Source organism: Heliangelus exortis, chromosome 4, assembly GCF_036169615.1.
Source record: "Heliangelus exortis chromosome 4, bHelExo1.hap1, whole genome shotgun sequence".
NCBI classification, from domain to species: Eukaryota; Metazoa; Chordata; class Aves; order Apodiformes; family Trochilidae; genus Heliangelus; species Heliangelus exortis.
Genome location: NC_092425.1, coordinates 42,390,071 through 42,406,174, shown reverse-complemented (window position 1 = coordinate 42,406,174; position 16,104 = coordinate 42,390,071). Strand labels below are relative to the sequence as shown.

The 16,104-nt window shown below is 50.4% G+C and overlaps 1 protein-coding gene across 1 annotated transcript; it reads right to left on the bottom strand.

Moving 5' to 3' along the window:
- Positions 1-7,124: 7,124 nt before the first annotated feature.
- Positions 7,125-9,958, bottom strand: LOC139796245 (16 kDa beta-galactoside-binding lectin). Its single transcript, XM_071744135.1, has 4 exons — positions 9,818-9,958; positions 8,092-8,171; positions 7,801-7,972; positions 7,125-7,346 (listed from the first exon to the last, which is right to left on the bottom strand). The coding sequence occupies exons 1-4, from the start codon at positions 9,824-9,826 to the stop codon at positions 7,194-7,196; spliced, it is 414 nt and encodes a 137-aa protein (XP_071600236.1). The 5' UTR covers positions 9,827-9,958; the 3' UTR covers positions 7,125-7,193.
- Between the last annotated feature and the right edge of the window lie 6,146 nt (positions 9,959-16,104).

Sequence of the window (16,104 nt, the reverse complement as noted above, 5' to 3'; positions counted from 1 at the left end):
AAGTATTTGGGGGATCACTCAAGAATAATTATTTGCTTGAGTACAGTTTCAGAAAAACAGCAGGGTGCTGTTTCAAGCCACTGAAAACATTTAATTTGTCCTGAAAAAAGTTCCTACACAGTACTTCAGTTCAGCTTACCATATTTAAAGGTTGTTTTCATTTAGATTTTCTTTTTTTTTTACAGCTAGCCTTCCATCCTACACTTACCAAAACAAATCAAAAAAAGACTTGGTAAATCTGGCAGGCCTTTGTGAAGAGCCTGAGACCAGCCCACAGTGTGTTTTCCTCTGAGTAAGTTATTTTCTAAGAAAACAAGTCCTGCACTCTACCCCCAGGTCAGGAAGAGCCTCCCAGCTGATGGGACACACGACTGATGGTCATGGTCACCCTGCTTGCTGGTGGCACACTGGCCAGCCTTGTGGTGCTGGAAAATGAGGCTTTTACTAAATGTGTCTATAAACCAGTTTCCTTTGTCAGGTTTTCAGCTAAAAAAAGAAAAAAAATTGAGGCTAAGGTTTCATGGTGGTTTACAGGAAATTCAGGAGTCTGGCATGGCTTTGTGGTCCAGCAAGTTTGGGAGTTGATGATGAAAGTCTTATGTGTGTTCCCACTGCACATACAAGCATCAGCTGATGAGGTAAGTGATAGTTACTTATATTTTTATAACAGCTTAGATCTTAAGGTAAAAAATGCATGAAAGCCATGTTCCCATTGTAAGTTCTGGTAAGTTTGTCATGAGGGAAACGGTCTTTGCACAACTTACTTTGTTCAAAAATTGCAGGGTTCACTGAGTTTGGGAGAAGCACACCCTGACATGTATTTATTAAAGGTAATTAAACATTGGCCAGGCCTGTAGCTTTAGTTCTGAGTGCCTTTGGGAAGAAGTGGAATCTAGTTGTTGCTCCTTGTCCCACCTTGCTCTTCTCTTGTGTTTTTTTTAAATGAGACTATAATAGAAGCTAATTTCCCAGAGTGATGACATGAGTTCATGGGACAGGAGTACCATGAACAGAGTGTTATATTTACTGTCTGATCCTTGTAAACTTAAAGAAACAAACATGAATTTTGGGTCTGGTTACATGGGAATTTTAGATGTGAACCTCTAGTTATGTGGCTGCAGTTGAAAAGCCAATAAATTAGATTCAGGGAGCAGGATTTGCATTGCTACCCCTTCCCCAAAATGCAGTGTCTTGTGCCTCCCAGGTTTTCCTCCTTGCAGATGGAACGTGAGCTAAACATCACAGCACAGTGAAAATAAATCATTCAAAACACAAATGATACCAAAATTGTTCTCAACCAGTGAGCATTTTTACTAAAAATGAACGTTATTTTTTATAAATTAAAACATCTGTTTGGAATCTTGGAATGGAATACCCCAGTCCCTGTTCAGGGATAGTGGCACTGAGCTGGCCTCAGCCTATAGGTGCCAATGGATGAGATTCCTCCCCAGGACAGATCAGAGTACCTGAGTCAAGCACCTTCTCCAAAGGGGTTTCCAGAGAAATCCAGCTGCTGTTGGAGGATCCCACAACAGGAACCCAGCCCCTTCCGTGGCTGCAGTCCAGCACAGGGTGAAGTGGCTCCAGGGAAAATCCTAATGAGGACAAAGCAGTTACACATTTGACATACAGTTGAAAGTAAGAGCTAATTGTACAAAAGCAATGGGGTGCTTCATTCCTGTTGTTACCTCACATTACAGCATTTTTCCTGAGTCTGCATTCCTTAAACTGTCCTCAGCTCCCAGCCAGTTTCTGAGGGACTTCTCCAGAAAAAGGCAGACATAAACCATCATTCCACAGCTCCTCTCTGGGAGTCCTCACACACACCTTGAGCAACAACCCTTGCAGTCTGGTAAAGGCACTGGTGAAAATCCACTCACTCAATTTGCTTTTTTTTAAAATCAGAACCTTTGGGCAATTGACAGCCAAAAGAAATTCACATCAGATCAAGACTAAATCCACTAAAGAGTGTTTACGTGGCAATGTCTGTTGGTTGTAACTTGACACACAAGATCTTCTGTGAAGTTCACCTATAAAATTGGTCAAACACAGAGCACCAAACCAGTTGGTGTGTCAGGCTGCATCCATCATCTCTACAACTCGGCTGCTGTCATGATGGCTTAGAGTGGTAATGAGGAGAAGCAAGCAAACCAAGCTGCAGAGCATTTCATACTCCACATAAACAGTGTTCTACATCTTTTGTGTCTTACAGGGGTTTTCTAGGAACCTCTTACTGCACAAACATCCTGTTGTGCAACTGAATGTATTTATGTGGCCTGAGTGATCTGGGAGACCCTTCTTTCCCTCCTGCTGTCCCTCTTCAATACAATCTGCAGAAATAGGCTGAAATCACGGAACCTTAGTGCTAAAAATCTTTGGAAAAAAAATCACTTTTCTCATGGCATGGTGTAAGATGGTGGGGAGCTGGAGCCAGCCAGGCTCAGGACCCTCAGCTGGGCTTGTGTGGGCTGTCAGCACAGCTCTGCCTGGATGGGGGTTAGGGAAAAAGGCTCATTTTCCTTTGCACCATAAAGAAAACGTGGTACATGTGAGCCAGGCAGCTTTTTCCTCCGGGATTTGCAGCTTGAGTCCGTGTCTTCCTGCCAGGGTTGCTCTGGGAGCAGGCAGCCCTCAATTGAAACAAGAGAAGCCAGCAGCTCTTCTGTTCACATCCCTTTTAGCACTAAATTAATTTTTTAGGACTGAAACGCAAGGGAAGAACCCCAAAGAAAACACATAATTCATCTGGGGAGAATAAAAGCGGGTGAAGGTGTGACTGAAAGCTGAGAGGAAAGGGCTGAGGAGGGACCTGCTTTTGCACTGCTTGTGTCACCACAGGTGTTTTGCTGAACTAAAACCAGGTTGTGGTAATAAAAAAAAAAAAAAAAAAAAAAAAAGGAGCCGTGCAAGCTTAGAAAATGAGAAGCCATGAGAGGAGGTTTTGGTGGTTTTTGCTGGTTTCTCTTACCTCTTACCCCTTTTGTGGCGGGCGCCATTTTCCATTTTACCTCAGGAGGCGACAGGGCCACCCCAACCACCTCAGGGTGCTGAGGGGACCACCCCCAGCACCCATCTCTCCCCAAAATCTCCCAAAATGAGAGATGGGTTTGCTGCCCACTTTTTACGATTAATTAGCACCTGTGGAGTAATCAGGACTAACAAGGGTGCAGCTGGGCTGGGGTCCCACACGCAAGGCACTGCAGGAGAAGCCGCAGCAACGCCTGAAGTCTGCTGAGGGAAAGGTGAGTACAGCTACATTTTATACATTTTTACACGTTTTTTACCTCACGGGGGAAGGCTTTGCAGCTTGTTTGCATTTGTTATGAAGCAGTTGTGTTGGGGTTGAGGGAAAAAAACATCAGTTTGTGAGAAAGCAGGTGTGCTGGGGGGTTTGGTTTCCAGAGGGAGGGCCCCAGTGTGGGTCTCCAGGGGTCTCAGCATGGCCTCCCGTTCCCCCATGGCAGAGCTTCCCCTCATCCCCTGGCTCCTCTCCAGGAACAGCTCTCCATGATCTGGAGATCCAAGGGACTGGAATCCCCCACCAGCAGGGAAAGGGGAATTGTGTGGTTCAGCGTTCCCAGGTTCTGCACCAAAACTTGGGGCAGCTCACAGTTTGAGGTTGAATTTCTGACATTAAGTGTGAGAGGTTCCTTGTGGTTTTTGAGTGTTGGAACTGGGGCAAAAGGAGCAGGAGTGGAGCAAGAACACAGCAGGGCTCTTGCAAAGCTGGCTGGTGGTCACCTTTTCATATGGTATAGCAGGTGCCGGTTAATTTCTCATGGGTATTGTTTGGAAGAAATTGTCTTGCACCAATTTGCTTGTCAGTTCCCCTGGGAAGTGACCCAGTTGGCTTCCCATGCCCCATCAGAACCTGCATCCCCCTTCAGCCTCACACACTGCACATCCTCCCACCAGGAGTTTCTGGGTGTCCTGAGGCTGTGCTCAGCACTGTCACACAGGCTTGTGTGGCTAGAGGGTCACTTGGGTGGCCTATTTCTGTCAAGAGAAGTTAATGTGAACTGCTCAGGGAGAAGTTATTTTTTGAGAAGACAAAGCTGCTGCTCTGTCGTAGCCATCGCTCCTCTTAAAGGTCCTGCGTGAGGTTTTAATTCCTGTCACATCAACTGTTTCCAAACCAATCTCTTCTGCAAGTGGGTATTTTCCCTTCCTAGGCAGGAGGTGGTAACATCCATCACTTCCTTTATGTTCATTTAGCATTTAGGTTGGAAAAGACACTCAAAACTGAGTCCAACTGCTAACCTAACACTACAACTCCACCACTGAACCATGTCCCTCAGCACCACAAGCCTTTTAAGTACCTCCAGGAATGGTGTCTCAACCACTTCCCTGGGCAGCCTGTTCCAATGCTTGGCAACCCTGCAGAAATTTTTCCTAGTATCCAATCTAAATCCCCACATTGCAACCAAAAGCTGTTTTGCAGCATTTTCAAGGCACAATTTTCCCTTACTATGATGCTTAAGGAAATAAAGTGGTGCAGTTTTGATTCCTGGTGTAGAGGCAAGGATGGAAGCTCAATACAGATGAGCACACTTGCAGGATTCAGCAAATCCCTCCCCCTCAACAGGGAACAGTGCTGTTCCCACCACCACCACCTCAGTCACGGTGTTCAAGCAACCAGGGGGAAGATTCTCCCTGTCGGCTCTTGTCAGGATGTGTTGCTGGACCACAGGACTGACTATGCAGTATTTAAATAAAATTTTAAAAAGCACAACATGCACTTCCAGAACATACCTGGCAGGGACAAGCCTGACTTTTGCATTTTCTCTGACCCTCTGCCTGCAGTAGAGCCCAGCACTGCTGTTTTCCCAGTTCCTTCAGCAGAAGTCTTGTCACCACTCTAGGAGCCAGCCAGGGCACTCTGCATTTACTTGGCTCATTTACCAGTGTTGCTTATAGAATAATATCGTTTATAGTTCTGGGACATGGTAGAACAAAACTCAAAAAAGGCTGGCAAAAGGCATGCTTCCTTACAACCCTCTCTTCTGTTTTTTGGTTTATTTAACTGCCAGCCTTGGAAACAGGATAAGCCTAATTCTCTGTTGTGGAAAGCACAAGAGGGAGGCAGCTCTCCTGAAGGCACTGTTTGTACCCTGGGCAGGACAGTCAGGAGCACTTGTAGCTAACCTACCTAGAAATCAGGACTGCCAGCTTAACCAGCAAAAATGAGATCAGCTTTACTCTTGTCAGAGCTGAGACCTTTACCTCATCTAACCAGGGCAGCCAGGCACAGAGAGAACCTGCTGTAAGCTCCTCTGGGCCTCTGCTGCCTAAGGGCCTTCTACTTTTCAGGTGTTTATACACTTAATTTACCTTCAGTCAGACAGTGCTACACAGGGACAGAGGGGGGCAAACAAGATAAAAGTCAGCCTCTTCTCCACAGCCCAAGTACAAACAGCCTTCAAAAAAAGCCCTCAAGACTTATTTGATGAGGCAAAGCATCAGCAAGAGTGCTCTCATCCTTTGCACACTAAATACACCCTATCCTCTAAAAAGTAACATCCTATCCTGCAAATAACACAGGACAGGAATCACAAGCACCATTGTCTGTGCCCTTCTTGGTGTCAAAGGAGATGTCACTCACTCACTCACACACACCTCTCAGGAGCCCAGAAAACCCTCCTGTTTGTTTGCACACCAGTTCCCTTGCTGCTCTGGAGAACAGAGAAGAGCCCTGTCTGTGCCCAAGTCCCCATGGCTGTGCCCACAGGGTGATGCTGGCCAGACAACTCCAACTCCTGCCCTGCTGGCAGAGCTGCAAAGGCAGCCCCCAGGACAAGGAGGGGTCTCAAGCAGGGGTGTCCACCCTCCCAAGCAAAGCCCTCCCATCCCTCCTGCCCAGCTCTGGGGCAGCTGCTGCCATGCAGCTCTGGACAGTGCTCCTGCCCTGCAGATGCTGTGCTGGCAAGAAGGCCTGGAGTCTGTCAGCCTCTCCAGAAAATGCCTGTAAATAGCTGAAATACTTAGCAGAGTGGTATTGCCCCTACCCGAGCAGCTGGCCCAACTGTTCAGCTGTTGAGCAGCAGATGCAGCCCTAGTCTGGGGCAGCCCTGCTACAAGAGATTAATTTACAGGAGTCAAATTCCAGCCCTTGGCTCCAGCAGGGCCTCACCAGCACAGTTGCCAGCTGAGCTGCACTGGGGTAGTTTCAGCAGTCACACAGCAGCCCCCAGCCCTGGGAAGACTGCCTGGCTCCCAGCTCTCCACAGCAGGCAGGGCTTTACCTTTCATCAGGCCTTCAAATTCTGCATCAGTCTCAACCAGAGTCCTGTCTGGAGTAGGCAGTGCTAGCAGGCAGCTGGGGAACAGCAGTAACAGACACTCCAAGGCATTGTATGAGCAGAGCAAAGAGGTGGTGAGCAGCAGAGACTGCTGACTGAGCTTTCTCTTCTTGGTCTGCCCAGCTGCACCTAGCTCTTGCTGCCCTCAGGATTTCATTCCTCTGGAATTCCTGTTTGGAAGAGCCCTCAGGCTGCACCTGGAGCTTAGCACTGAGTGTCTCAGGCACTGGGGGTACACTGCCACTGGCTTCATGGTACAACTGGAACAGTGTGGAGATGACAGTCCATGAAGCAGCGTGGATCCTCTCCAGACCTCACTCCTAGGTTTTCTGTCAGGTTTCACCTCACACTCCCTGTCTTTTCCCCTGGCAGGTGCCATTACCTGGGCTTGCTTGCACTTCTCCACTCAAGTGCACGGATGCCAGCCTGCAATGCACCCAAGTGCAGCTGAGCATGTTGGTGGGAAGCAAAGCCAGCCTCAGTACCACAAGCCATGCCCTGTCCCCTCCTCACTCCCCAAGCCCCAGCAAGTGAGCACCATTTCTTGGTCAGCAGTGGCACAAGGCATACCCAGCAGACACTTCTTGGAGCTTCCCTGGCTGGGACTGGTCACAGAGCTCAGAAACCAAACAACCAGGGACCACTCACTGCAACAAACAGGGTCAAGCAAGTAGTGCTAAGGAAGCTTTATCCCAGTCAGTCATGCAGGGCCTGGCATGTGGGTAACTCAGTACCAGCTGCAAGGCTGCAGTGTCAGTAGTGAGTGCATCCCCCTCCCCACTGCCCGCCCAGCAGCAAGCAGATTAGAGCAGAGGAAGCAGCAGCCACTGCAAGTTCGGGTTTATTTCACTGTGCAGGGGGGCGGGGGTAGGAAAGGAAACAAAACAAACCAAGCTATAGCTTGTCACTGAACTTAATGGCTTTGACTTTGAAGTCCCCCTCCACAGCCAGGTATTCGATTTTCTCCATGCCCAGCCGGTTAGGGAAGTGGAACTCTGCCTCGGGCAGCTTCACTGTTGCCTCTGCTTCATTGAAGGAGATGGACATCTGCAGAGAGGCACAAGAAGGAAAGCTCACACATCCCAACTCCCAAACCTCCCTCCCCACTACCCTGCAGTCTGGGGGCAGGACAGATGAGGTGGGTGCTGGTGTTAAGGCCATGCTCCCTAGCTCAGCCTCCTCAGGGGAGGAAGCCCCGAGGTCAGTGCCAAACTCCTGGGAGAAGGGGATGGGACAGACCCAGCCTGTCTCTTGGGTCAGTGTTTTAATTGCTCTCAGTTGTGTGGCTGGAAAAGGGAGGCCAGAGTGGAGCACCCAACACGTCTGAGCTGTTGGGCACTGACTTGAGCAGAGTCAGGCAGTGGGCTGCCTTGAGCTGTGAGACTCTTTCCCTGTTGCTTCGTCCCCTTTCCACACCTTCTTCTCCACCACCGAGGTACAAGGCAGCATTAGAAGCTTGACACTTGCAGACAGGGCCTTGTACACAACCCTGGGGTCTCACCTCGATCTTGTCACCATGCTGGAAGGGAAAGTCACTTTTCCTGTCCTCCTCACCCCACGTGCCCCCCTCCTTCGAATTGCACACGATGGTGTTGATGTCTCCGTGGCAGTCGAAGCGAGGGTTGAAATGCAGCATGAGGGTGCTGCTGTCCTTCCCCACATTCACAGCAAACCTGGGGACACAGAGGCAGTGCAGAGGGGCAGCACAGCAGCTCCAGCTCCCCCGTGCTGACAACACAGCAGGAGCCCGGGCTTCCCCCCCCTTCGACCCGTTCCCCATCTCCTCACTCACCCTTTGGCATCAGACAGGATCTTCCCTTTCACCTTGATGCACTCCCCAGGCTGGATGTCCAGCTGAGTAACCACCAGTCCCTGCAGGGCCAAACCACAGGGGTTCCTCGGAGCCAAGGCTGCCACCACAGCTCCCCCCGCAGCTCCCTGCCAGAGGAAGGCTCAGCCCTGCCTCACAGCCACCACCCCGCTGGGGTCCCACCCCACGCAGCCACCTGAGCTGACAGGGAGGGGGTTCAAGCCCCTGAACAAGAGGAGGGGACGGGCACTGATTTAGGGCTGCTGCAGAAGGCATCCTTGCAGCAAGTCAGCAGAGGTGGCCAGAGCCATTAGAGGAAGAATAAGGGTAATTACGAAGCTTTTCACACACTAGGTCTGTCTCCCCGGGCTCCTTAGGCAGGCCTCCAGGAAACAGGAGCCACCAAAAAGGTTTCTGGTCTGAATTTAAAGCAGCCGAGACACAGAGAGAGGGGGCAGTGGAGCCCACTTCTGGCTGCAGCCCAGTAGAGCAGAATCATCAGTCCCCTGGGAAGATCCTGATGCGGAGTGGAGGGCTTGATCTTCTCCTTGGGGCCAGTTTCTTCACTTCTCAGCCACATATCCCCCCAGAACTCACGGAACATCACCAGCCTCCCCCAGCTGAGAGGCCCAAGTGTAATGATGCAGAGCTCCACTTCACCACATGCCAGATAAGACAAGGAATCATAGAATGATCTGGGTTGCAAGGGGCCTCTAAAGTCGTCTAAGTCCCACATACTATTATAATGACTTTTCCATTTGTTCCTTAGTGCTGGAGATGACTACCATTGCAATTTCTTATTTTGACTGAAGTTGGGAATTGAACTAACGTTTTGAGAAGCAGCAACAGCAATTCCAAGATCTCTTTCTCAATGGGCATCAATAACTAAGGATTCATTTGAAGAGGTGCATCTTATTTTGAAAAATACCACTTAGGATTTAAATTTTCCCTGATTTCAATTCACTATCAACAAATTACTCCACAATCGAGTCCACATGTGACTTTTAAGACTAATTTCCTATTAGTTCTAATGTTTACTTGGGCAAGGTCTTCTTGCCTGGCTTGTGCAGGCCCATGCCCACCCAGTACTCCTCCAGTTAGCCCCAGCAGGGCTTGTCCTCACGGCTGCTCCCTGCTCTGCCCCCAGACCAGCCTGCTGAGCTCACATTTCCCTCCTCACTAAACTGCTTATCCTCAGGGCACTAACGCTGCCTTCTGGCTCTGCTTCTAATGCGGGGCTGGAGCACAGCCTGGAACAGCCTCAGTGGCCAGGGGGGCTGCAGAGGAAAGAAAAGGTGGGGAAGGAGGGAGGTGAGAACACACCGCTGTCCTGCTTCCCTCTGCTCTCGAATTACCAGCTCACCTAGTCCTGCACCAGAAGTTTTCCAGGAGGAAAATAGAAAGCTCAAAGAAAAGTATTAAAAAGAAAAAAAAAAAGGTATAAACGGCATCCAGACCGTAAAGTTGCAAATGGTCCTAAACCTTTAGAGAACCCAAAGACCTAAACATCTTCCCCGCTCCGATAACGTGCGGGAAGAGAACCAGCTGGCCAGCCCTACCCATTCCTCCCCCAGCCATACATCAGCTTTTCCTCTCAGCTCATCCCTTTCACTCCTCCTACCCCTGGCACCCAGCCCACACCCCACACACAGCCACCCAGCCCCTGGTGCTGCTGGGCAGAGCAGCCCAGCCCCCAGGAGGCACTCACTTGCTCCATGCTGCAGGACACCCCGAGCCCCCGCTCCACAGCCCTGCGTGACTCAGCTCCCGCTGCTTAAATCGCTTGGGCAGGACCATCACATGATGGAGGGGGGTGAGGAAGGGGATGGATTGCAGCTGGCTGGGGGGCTGGAGCTTTCCCAGCCATTTAAAGTGGGCAGCGGGAGATCTCTGTTATTATTGTTCTCCGCGGGCGGGATGTGTCTGATTTTAAAAGCTAGATGATTGTTTGCTTCTGCCCCGATCCTAGAAATCCTTGCTGTAAGCTCTTCTAGCTGCTGTGCCCTGGATCTTGGCTCTGATCCCGGGAGCGTGGCTCTGCGCCCGAGGGTTGGTTTTTGTTAAGCGATCCCTGCCTAAAATCAGGGCTGGAGTCCTCGTGTTACTGCTGCAGGGTGACTGCTTCTGAGAATCTCTGTGTGTGGCTGTGTGTGTGTGTCTGTGTGTGTGTGTGTGTGTGTGTGTGTGTGTCTGTGTGTGTGTGTGTGTCTATGTGTCTGTGTGTGTGTCTGTGTGTGTGTGTGTCTGTGTGTGTGTGTCTGTGTGTGTCTGTGTGTGTGTGTGTGTGTGTCTGTGTGTGTGTCTATGTGTCTGTGTGTGTGTGTGTCTGTGTGTGTGTGTCTGTGTGTGTGTGTGTGTCTGTGTGTGTGTGTGTCTGTGTGTGTGTGTGTGTCTGTGTGTGTGTGTCTGTGTGTGTGTCTGTCTGTCTGTGTGTGTCTGTGTGTGTGTGTCTGTGTGTGTCTGTGTGTGTGTCTGTGTGTGTGTGTGTCTGTGTGTGTGTGTGTCTGTGTGTGTGTGTCTGTGTGTGTGTGTCTGTCTGTCTGTGTGTGTGTCTGTGTGTGTGTGTCTGTGTGTGTGTGTGTCTGTGTGTGTGTGTCTGTCTGTGTGTGTGTCTGTGTCTGTGTGTCTGTGTGTGTCTGTGTGTGTGTCTATGTGTGTGTGTGTGTGTGTCTGTGTGTGTGTCTGTGTGTGTGTCTGTGTGTGTGTCTGTGTGTCTGTGTCTGTGTGTGTGTGTCTGTGTGTCTGTGTGTGTGTGTGTGTCTATGTGTCTGTGTGTGTGTCTATGTGTGTGTGTCTGTGTGTGTGTGTGTCTATGTGTGTGTGTCTGTGTCTATGTATGTGTGTGTGTGTGTCTATGTGTGTGTGTGTCTGTGTGTGTCTGTGTGTGTGTGTGTCTGTGTGTGTGTGTGTCTGTGTGTGTGTGTCTGTGTGTGTGTGTCTGTGTGTGTCTATGTGTGTCTGTCTCTGTGTGTGTGTCTGTGTGTGTGTGTCTATGTGTGTGTGTGTGTGTCTGTGTCTGTGTGTGTCTATGTGTGTGTGTGTGTGTCTATGTCTGTGTGTCTGTCTGTGTGTGTGTGTGTGTCTGTGTGTGTGTGTCTGTGTGTGTGTGTGTGTCTGTGTGTGTGTGTGTGTGTGTGTGTGTGTGTACACACATCCTCCCAGCCTGCCCCATGTGTGCAAGGAGCCCCTGGGTACCAACCCTCCCTCCTTGCACTTCAGCCAAACCCAGGCGTTTCTAACGTTCTATTTCAGCATTTTAAAAGTGCCCGACGGCTCAGGTTGTTTCTGTGGGGCACTGCTTAGGTGTAAGAACTCAGGTTGCAGCTTTTGAGAAGTAGCTTGATCCTCGCTGGTTGCATTCCAGTCACAAAAGACTCCAGAGGGAAAAGAGAAATGCTTTGTTAGCAGAGGAAGAGGCCGGGCAGGGCTGAGTGCAGCCGGCAAGAAAAGGACACTGCTTTCCCTTAAACCCCCAGCACTGCTGCACCCAGGCTCTTTGCAGGGAGGTGAAGCTGTGAGCTCAGTTTCTTCTCATCCTCTGACCTCCTTTTCTATCACTTTGTGGCACGTGTCACCTTGGTGAGTCTGATTTAAAACAAATTTAATAAAATCTTCCAACCGACATTAACTGAGCAAAGAGTGGAAGTCCAGGGGTCTTCTGTGGTCTCTAAAGGGTCTAAAGTTAGTTAGGGTCTCTAACTAACTCACCAGGAGTCAACATTTTAGGCTGAAATTCTTTACAGCCAAGACCCTCACATTTTTCTAACTCCACATTTTCTAGGTGGCAATTTCTGACATTACACAAAAAAGGATTGAATTGTGGTACTTGATGGAAATTCTGTATTTTCCCTGCTAGCAGCTTAGGTTTGGAACTACAGTTTGACTACCTCAGAGTGAGAAGAGAGAGAAGATTACTTTGTGGGGCTGTGACTGGATCAGCTGGGTGCCACTCTGTAGCTTTGGATTGGCTTTAGCAAGGTCCTCAGGCCCCCCTGCCTCAGTTTCCCTCATCCACAAAGTGACAGGAGTGACACACAGCTTCACAATTCTGCTTGTAAACCTTCACTCAGAGATACTATGTGAGTAAAACCTACTACTTGTTGGTTAAACCAGGAGTAGCCTGTGAGATACCACTCTGCAGATAACTTCAGGAAGGGGTGCTTACAAAGCAGGGCAGGGATTTAGGGCTGGGTAGCAGGAGGAAACGTGGAGCCCCACAGGAGGCTGCTGGAGGTTCACCAGAACATGCTGGCTGTCAGAGGAACAGCATCCTGACTCCATCCCTTGCCCCAGGTCTCCCCCAGTGCCCATTTCTGAACGTTCACATGGCATTTCAGCATCCCCTCTGACTCGGGGGGAATCAAAGCCAAGCTGTGTCTGAACTAGAAAGTCACAAGCCTGGGCTGGAGCCCTGTGACTGGGGTGGATAATAGAGGGCAAAACGCTGACTGGAAGTGCTACAGGGAAAATCCCACACACCCTCTGCCCTCCAACAAACTCCCTGGCCATGCTGTGCACACAAAAGGGCCACGCTGAAGCCAGGAATTCACTGTGGGAACAGAATTAACATAGGCTGCTGAGAGCAGGACCCTTCAAGGAGAGTTGGGAGAAATCCTAAGTCATTCCCCCTTAAGATTGCCCCAGTCTCTAGCACGCTGTTAGCTGGCATCACGTGTTCCAGATGGGCTTCAGGCCCCTGCTTTCTGTGCAGCTGTTCCCTTGTTCTGCTCCCACGTGTGAGGGGTTGAGCAAATTCTGTTTGGTCAGTTGGGTTTTTGTATTTGTTTTCCATTCAGCTCACTGAAATCCCTGGAGACTTCTCTCTTCCTTTTGGTGCTGCAGTGTGTCTGGAGACAGAGCTGCTGACCAGGGCATTGCCCACTCTTCTAAAATGCACATTTCTTGTGAGCTGCTTTTTTTTTTGGCCAGATATCTGCTCCTCTGCCCCTTTTGTTCAGACAGAGGAATACCTTTGCAGTGATACCTGGAGATTGCACTGTTTGTTGTCCTTGAGTGCTCTACAGAGGCAGCCTCACTGATTTAGCAACAAACCCTTTGGTCTTGGTGACTTAAAAGTGCCTGGGTTTGCACCCAGATTGTGAAATCAAACAAGTATTTATTCTCAGCCTACAGTTCTGAGCTCCTCAACTGCCTTCCACGTCTCCTAGGGATTGAAGTCAGTGGTGGGGAGGCAGAAGAAAGAACACCTTCCCTTTGGCAGCTTCCAGTGGGAAGAAGTGGGAGAAAATTCCCCAGTGGGTCTCCTTCCCTTTGGAGAGGGTTTGTGGAGGGAGACAGACTGCACAGCAAGGCCGTGCTGCCCAGCTCCACCCCATCAGAGGTGACCCCAGCCCCTCTGCAGAGGGTGATGGAGAGGACACCTCACACTGCCCCCACTGAAGAGACTCAGCCCCAAGCTGCTCTGCTTCTTGGGATGGGAGTTTTGTGCCTCAGGAGAAGCCCCCAGCAGGCAGGCAGAGGATTAGGGTGCACTTCAAGGATTGCCCCTGTACTCAGCCCTGGGGAGGCCACAGCTTGAGTCCTGTGTCCAGTTCTGGGCCCCTCAGCTCAGGAAGGAGATTGAGGTGCTGGAGCAGGTCCAGAGAAGAGCAAGGAGGCTGGGAAGGGATCCAGCACAAGTCCTGTGAGGAAGGGCTGAGGGAGCTGGGGGTGTTGAGGCTGGAGAAGAGGAGGCTCAGGGGAGACCTCATCACTCTCTCCAACTCCCTGAAAGGAGGTTGGAGCCAGGGGGGGGTTGGGCTCTTTTCCCAGGCAACTCTCAGCAAGACAAGAGGGCACAAGAGGTCTCAAGTTGTGCCAGGGGAGGTTTAGGTTGGACATGAGAAAGAATTTCTTTCCAGAGAGGGTGATCAGCCATTGGAATGGGCTGCCCAGGGAAGGGGTGGATTCTCCATCCCTGGAGATATTTCAAAAGAGCCTGGATGTGGCACTCAGTGCCATGGGCTGGGAACTGCAGCGGGAGTGGATCAAGGGTTGGACTTGATGAGCTCTGAGGTCCCTGCCAACCCAGCCCATTCTATGATTCTATGATTCTATGATTCTATGATTAGGGTGTGGAAAAAGTGAGATGCTGCCCTGTGCAGGCTGCCCTGGCCTGTCAGGACCAGCAGGTGATGCTCTGAGGAGCAACCCTGGGCAGGAGGCAGAATGCAGAGGAGAACACAAGTGAGCTTTGCCTGGTTTGTAGCTGAAGGATTGAAAGATGCAGAGAGAGTGGCTGTGGTGCATACAGTGTGTGTGTGTTCCCTTCCCAGGAGTATCTGCTCTCTCACATGCTTTGGGGGAACAGTGTTGCACCCACCAGACAGCTCTGGCAGAAGCAGGGAGAGAAGAGTCAACTTCTGCTCATTCAGAAGGTGACACGCAGAGGAATTTTCCCCCTGTAGGGAAAACTGAGGGTGCCCTCCTAGCACTTGGCCTTGCTTGAAGACACAGGGCCCTGCCCAGCACCAGGTCCCCAGCCCAAACCCTTCATTAATCCCTTGGTTTGTACAGGTTGAAGCAGACAACTGGCCAGCCTGATTTTCTTGCAACTCCCTCGAAATGCCCCAGATTGACTTGAGAAAAATGTTAACACCAAAAGGATGCAGCCTGCTGATTGTTACTCTCTTTAAATCTTCCAAAAGAGAAAATACACCCTAGCCCTCAGCAAGTCATCTCCCTGGCTAGTCTCTCCTGTCATCAGGAATGGCTGTCCCCTGATCTGGGGAAGCCTGGGGACACACCTCTGCTGCTGGCTAACTCCAGGACTATGGCACATTCCCTTGCCTGCATGGCACAGGGTGCAAAGCCTGCACTGCTGGCTCTGCCCTGGCTCTGCCCTGGCTCTGCCTGCTCCGTCTTGCACTGAACTCACACATGCTGGTAGCTGTAGATGTCACCTATCCTAAGTTACTTCTTATAGGTGAGGATGAGGCCCCATTCCTTGCTGAAAGGGCAACCAGCAGCTTTCTGCTCCTCTGGAGATGGCATCTGGCCTCAGCAGTGCTGCCCGTGTGCCTCAGCCAGCACCCCAGCACTCCAGCTGCCCCCATTCATGGTCACTACTGCAAGGATTGTTCTGGTCAAATAATGACAATATTCTGGTCAAATAATGACAATATGCACTCCTCACCCTCTCCTAGTGTGACCTAGAGCTTAGCTGGCTGTAAGGTAGGGGTTTGGGGTTTGGATTTTTTTTTTGCAGTTCTAAGGAAGAATTGTTCTTGTCTGTAGAGTTTTATTCTACCTTCATCAAGCAAAGACATCACCTTCCTTCATGCCTTTATGGAGTATTTGTGTCAATCCTGTCTGGATGGGATCCTGGTCTCAGCCCTGGTTATTCTTGTAACCTAAATATTATGCTGGCATAGCACAGCAGATATTCCCCTCATCCACACACGTGTACAAGGCTGCTTTCTGCCTCTCAGAATATCTGAGGACTGTCACTTCAGCAAACCTCTGCTGCTGCTCTTGGTGTGTCCCAGTTCCTCCTGGCTCCCTGCAGTGTGTTGCTTTGCCTCACACAAGAAGTTTCTGCCTTTTTGCCTGCAGCCATAACCCCCTGAAGAGCTTTGTTGCACACAGTTTCTCTGAACCCTTCCACACCAAAGGTCTCTTGCCTGCCTGACTAAAACCACGTTCTCACCACCCCGGTGTCTCCCAGCCCTGTGCTGCCCACGGGGGGAAAACTTCAGGGTTGGTCTGGAGATCACAGAGGAACAGAGCTGGACTCAGACGAAAAATCCTCAGCCTGCTCCTGGAAGACAAAGGCTGACTCTGGAGCCACAGTCCAATTTGGCAGGAGGTTGGGAGGCCCTCCCAAAGCCTGCAGGCACCGAGCCTCCCACAGTGCTGCTTCACAGGGAAGTTGGTGCCAAGAGGAAGGGCTGAAGGTCCAGTCCACCCTGGGTGCCAGCTGGACTTGTGTGGCCACATGTCACTGCAGCATTTTTGTCCCAGAGGATTTCCTGATTTCAGCTCTGCCTACATTAA